The sequence below is a fragment of the Trichechus manatus genome, unplaced genomic scaffold (genome assembly GCF_000243295.1).
Source record: "Trichechus manatus latirostris isolate Lorelei unplaced genomic scaffold, TriManLat1.0 scaffold00003, whole genome shotgun sequence".
NCBI classification, from domain to species: domain Eukaryota; kingdom Metazoa; phylum Chordata; class Mammalia; order Sirenia; family Trichechidae; genus Trichechus; species Trichechus manatus.
In genome coordinates this window covers 5,846,749-5,852,748 of record NW_004443939.1, presented here as the reverse complement: position 1 = coordinate 5,852,748, position 6,000 = coordinate 5,846,749, and the positions used below count along the sequence as shown (strand labels likewise).

The 6,000-nt window shown below is 41.4% G+C and overlaps 1 protein-coding gene across 1 annotated transcript in view; it reads left to right on the top strand.

Annotated features, from left to right (window-relative positions):
• CUNH1orf87 (chromosome unknown C1orf87 homolog) overlaps nucleotides 1–6,000 on the top strand; it is a 95,894-nt gene that overhangs the window by 81,024 nt on the left and 8,870 nt on the right. Inside the window, exon 8 of the mRNA XM_004369126.2 lies at nucleotides 4,797–4,876. Coding sequence (XP_004369183.1) covers nucleotides 4,797–4,876 — 80 coding nt within the window. The remainder of the gene's footprint in view (nucleotides 1–4,796; nucleotides 4,877–6,000) is intronic.

Here is a 6,000-nt window from a genome sequence, read left to right as displayed (position 1 = left end):
TTCTAGGGTCCCTTTTCACTCAAATATTTCATGACCTCTTTGGAGTGTTGAAGAGTAAGGATGTCACCTTGAAGACTAAGGTGCACCTGACCCAAGCGATGGTGTTTTCAGTCGCCTCATATGCATATGAAAGCTGGATAATGAATACGGAAGATCAAAGAAGAATTGATGCCTTTGAGTTATGGTGTTGGCAAAGAGTATCGAATATGCCATGGACTGCCAGAAGAATGAACAAATCTGTCTTGGAAGAAGTACGGCCAGAATGCTCCTTAGTAGCAAGAAGGGCGAGACTATGTCTCACATACTCTGGACATGTTATCAGGAGGAATCAGTCCCTGGAGAAGGACATCATGCTTGGTAGAGTAGAGGGCCGGCAAAAAAGAGGAAGACCCTCAGTGAGGTAGATTGACACAGCGGCTGCAACAATGGGCTCTAACATAGCAAAGATTGTGTGGATGGTTCAGGACCAGGCAGTGTTTTGTTCTATTGTACATGGGGTTGCTATGAGTCAGAAATGACTCGGCAACACCTAACAACAACAGCAATTGCTAGAAAGTGTAGGAAAACAAAAACCAAATACATGTTGCTAGCAAAGGCACACTTTAAATATAAGGACACCAAAAAGTTGAAAATCAGAGGACTAAAAAAGTATACCATGCAAACAGCTAACTAAAAGAAAGCTGGTGTAAGTATATTACTACCAGATCAAGTACATTTTAAGGTAAGGAGCATTATTAGAGATAAAGAAGAATAATGATAAAAGAGTCAATTCTCCAGGAAATCATAGCAATTCTCAATTTGCATCACCTAATAACATAGCCTCAACATATATAATGCAAAACTGGCAGAGCAAAATCCCCAACCTTATTGGGAGATATTAATGTTCCTTACTAAATAACTGATAGAAAAAGAAAATAGAAAACAGTTGCTGTTGAGTTGATTCTGACTCATGGTGACCCCATGTGTTTCAGAGTAGAACTGCACTTCATAGGCCGGGCCTTCCTTCCGAGGCACCTCTGGGTAGATTTGAACTGCATGTCTTTTGGTTAGTAGCTGAGTGCTTAATTGTCTGCACTACCCAAGGATCAGAAAATGCATTAGGATATAGGAGATTTGAACAACATAATTACAAGAAAAGATATTATAGGCCATTCTCTCCCAAGCACATAAATCCAGAAATTCTAAATAAAATAATAGCAGAAGATGACTGATAATAAGTATTTGCGAGAATCCTAAACTCTATTTGTCATCAGGGAAATGCAAATTAAAACAATGGTCAACTCAAATATAGTTGGCACTTAACAAATGTTTGCTAAATTAATGAATGAAAGAGTGCTTCATATCTGAGAATATTATCGGGATTTGCTTGGGGCCATTCCTTACCGAGGAGTCCCTGGGTGGCAAAAAGGGATACGCTCTCAACTACTAGCCAAAAGGTTGGGGGTTTGAACACAGACGTGCCTCAGAACGTAGGCCTGGCGATCTGCTTCTGAAATGTCACAGCCTTCAAAACTCTGTGGAGCAGTTTTAACCTGCACACATGCAGTTGCCATGAGTCAGAATCGACTTGACGGCAGCTAACAAAAAAACAATTCCAACTGAATTAGAATCCCAAACTTGCCCCAGCTTTTGTTGTCTTAAGTAACTGAACCTCTTTTTGCCTCAGTTTCCTCATCTGTCAAAAAGGGATAACTTCTGCCTCACAGGGTTATTCCTTAGATTAAGTGACAAAACATGTGGAGAATGTCTAGCATGTAACAGACAGTTAACAGATATTTGTTCCCTTCTCACAAAAGCTTCATTCAGCCCGCCCCATGAGGCCAGAAGCTTTTATTTAAATCAGCTTTTCTCTACTCTGGCTTCACTTTAAAATTACCTAGGGAATTGTTTAAAAGTACTAGCTGGGTTTCTACCCCTGGAGATTCTCATTTAATTGGTCTGGTGTGAGGCCTGAGCAATGGTAATTTTTAAAGCTCCCCAGGTGGGTCTAATGTGCAACCAGCACGGAAGACCACTGATGTCAAGTCATTAGCTGGGGTGTCCACTGGAAGCCCTGTAAAACCTGGCCCTTCCAACACCTGGAAAACTCTAGAAGCCAGCTTGGTTTATATCCTCCAGTACAAATCTTCAACTGGCAGACTAGACAGATGGTTATTATTTATCCTTCCTGCTATGTTAGGGAGAAAAAATTAGCTCTGCCTGAGTTGGGGTTTTCAAACACTTTTTACATGTGCAAACAATTACCTTTTTGTATGTTTATAGGTATTAGGGAGGAGAAAAGGGAAGTTGTAAAGAGACCAGGTGAACTAGCGTGCATTTTCTCCTAATGGAACTTTTTGAAGTTCAGACAGTAAAGAGGAACTGGGCTGGGACAAGGTCTAGGTTCTAGATCTTATTCTAAAAGGGATAATACATGTGAACAGTGCCCAGAAAAATGCCTGGCACATCGTAATTAATGTCAGTCCACTCCTCTGGGGAAGCTAGACTTGCTTAACATCTTATAATAGTAATAACACAATAACAAATAATAAGACTTTGCATCGAGCATCTTTTCTGTATATTATTTTATGTAGGCTTTTTTTTTTTTTAAACTCCACAACATTACTGTAAATCGCTGGTATCATCCCCTTTTCACAAATGACAAAATTCAGATCTGAAAGCTTGCAGCAGGTACAGGGAAGAATCAAGATTAACATTCAGGTCTGTCTGACACCAAAGTTCGTCTTCCTGCCCTTCTGCCACATACGGCTTCTAGAATTCCTTTAGCTCTCCAACTCTGTGGCTCTGAGTAATTTGAGTCTTTTATATATGCAGTGCCTTTATTTTTCAAACTCCAAATTCGGGCACATCATCATTCATTTATTCATCAAACATGCATTGAGCGCTTACTCTATGCTGGGTGCTAGGGTGTCAGAGAAGATTATGAAATCACACTGCCTTCTCTCAAGAAACTAAGGGAGAAAATTCACAAAGATTCCTAAGTACCATGTTAAAAGTCATCTAACAAAAAGGCTTTTTAATCTGATGTGAATGTACTTATATAAACATCTTTACATAGATAATACTATTAGTTAACATTTATTAAGCACTGGCTATGTTCCAGGTACTTGCTTTGCATGTTCTCACTGATTTAATCCCCACAACAACCTATAGGTGTGATTTTCTCCGTTTTACAGTTAAGGAAATGAGGCACAGAGAGGGCATTTAATTTCTCAAGGCCATGCAGCTAAGGAGAGGAACCAAGACGAGACATCAAACCCAAAACATCTGGCTTCAGAGCCTATACTCTCAACCACTGTTACCCTATCTCCCTATATCTTTTGTTTAAAATTATTGATTGAATCATTTTCATTGAAAATAGTGAGACCAAATTCAGAAATAATATAGATTTTAATTGCATATTTGAAGTATTCACTGAATATTTAACCTGAGACTCCCAGAAACCTGTGCTGTGTGGTTGTTATATGGATTTGTAAAATAAATTAAGTAGCCAAGTCTGATGAGAGGTGTGGAATAATGAAAGCATGAGACCAGCAATAAGTCTTACGGGATTTTAGCAGAAGGTCTTCATGTCTTTTTCCTGCATGCTAAGAAAACCTATTTTATTCACAGAGAGAATTCCTGGGTGGTGGAAACAGTTAACGCGCTCCATTACTTACCAAAAGGCTGGAGGTGCGAGTTCACCCAGTGATGCCTCAGAAGAAACACCTGGCAATCTACTTCCAAAAAATAAGCCATTAAAATCCCTTTTGAGCACAGTTCTACTGTGACCCACATGGGGCCACCATGAGTCAGAATGGATTCCATGGCAATTGGTGGTGGTGGTGGATTCACATAGGCAGTAGCCTGCAGCAGGTAGCACCTGGGTAACAGGATTCCCATGTTTGGGATGCTGCTCATACCTCTTTTCCTCCAGTGTCTCAGACCATTGAAAGGAGCAAGGAAGGGAGAAGAGAAGGGTTCTGCCTGATCTTACTGGTATATACCTGCATGGAGAGAGGGGCAGAAGTGCTTGCTTCTCTATTAAGAGGCGGGACCATAGGAAGCCCTTCTGATTCAAGGCCTTTCTACTGGCTCCTGTCTCTGCTTCTCTGGAACTCTCTGCTCCACCCACACCCACCACCACCACCTTTGCCTGGAGAAACTCCTATTCATCCTTCAGGTCACTGGTTTAAGTGCGACTGCCTTTATTCAAGAAGCTATCCCTGATCCCCTGCCACTCCCACCCCTGCCACACAAAAGGTTTAAATACTTTCACATTTCCCCATATTTTTGCTTTGTAGTGTTAATGGTTTCTGTTGTTGTTAGCTGCCGTCAGATCGGCTCTGACTCAAGGTGACCTTACGTATAACAGAATGAAATGTTGCCTGGTCCTGCGCCATCTTCACCGTCATTGGTGTGTTTGAGACCATTGTTGTGGCTGGTGTGTCAATGCGTCTCACTGAGGGCTTCCCTTGTTTTCACTGACCTACTTTACCAAACGTTGTGCTCTTTTCTAGGGATTGGTCTTTCCTGATGATGTGTCCAGAGTAAGTGAGCTGAAGTCTCACCATCCTCACTTTCAAGGAGCATATGTTATTTATGGTAGTTTGTAAATAGTAATTTTTAGTAATTATTCAACATCAACCTCCCCTACGTGGGCTCAGTCAGGGCAGGACCATGTCTTTCTTCTTCACCCATGTATCCCCATCACCTAACACTGTGCTGACCATATAGCAGAGTCCCAATGTTTTCTTTTCCTGGGTATAGAAGAAGAGACCCAACTAAACCATTGCATTTTTTTCTCTCTTGCTCAGGAAAGAATGAAAAGGATGTTGCTGCCACTCCAGTGGAGCCTGAAGTTCCTGAGATGTCTCAAAGCAAAAATGAACATATGGTATGCACCTGGATCTATAGGGCTCAGGCAAAGTCTCCACAGATCCTGCGCCTGCTATTCTCTGATGCTGGGTGGGGTCCTCTCCTCTGGGTTTTTGGTTCCTACCCAACCCCTCTATGTCAGACCGATTTTGACTTCAAGACTCTCCCCAGGCAGAGAGCTGAGGCAGAGGAAGCCTAGAGTGTGAGTTGGTTCCTGTCCTCGTTGGTATGGCATTGCTTGGTGAAGGGCTTGCCACCTGCCCCAAGAAACTGAACAGGCAGCATCTGTATGGGTGTCCTTCCAAATCCCGAGACCAATCCACCAACTGCCATCAAAATATGGCTGGTATGAGATCTATTTTGACATCTTAAGTCCAGCTTCCAGAAACTGAGGCTGAACTTTTCCCCAGACATCACACTTTTAAATGTAATGGGCTCTTTGATTTAAAAGGAAAAAAAAAAATCTGGCAAGCATTTGAAATATGTTTTAATAGTCCCAGCACTTAGCCAGGAGAAGATGCAGACAGAATTGAAAAAACAGCCTGAGTTTCTGTTGTTGTTTTTTAAATACCCGGATTAGAACATAATTCATCTTAAAATGACGGGAGGCCTCTTCATGCACTTCACACTTCGAAATATTTTAGAAAATAGTATCCATTTTGGCAGGCCTCTTGCCATGCAGGAAACAACAGCAAATGCTTTTCTCGAGTGTTAAGTCTGTTGTGAATAAGATTATGAAAAAAAAAAATACTTTGCTCTTTTATTTTGCCTCGTTTGAGGATTTTCCTGTATCTCTGCAATAACTGATTCTCCTCACATTCCTTGTCCCACTTTTTTAAAAAGGGAATGGAATTGAAGCACATGGTTGGTAAAGCAACTGTCCTATGGTCCAATAGAAAATCATTCACTCATTTACTTATTCAGTAAACATGTCTTGAGAACCACCTCTATGCCAGCCACTAACCACATCCTGGGGATAATATAAAAGGTACTGTCACAGGCGCAGCCCTCCAGGTCTCTGGTGGAGGAAACAGATCATCAAACAGACAATTACAATATCCAGGGATAAGTGCTTTGATAGATAAAGGGGCTACAAAGAATCACCCTTTGCCCAGCTTGAGGCTGTCAGGGAATCTAAAGGAT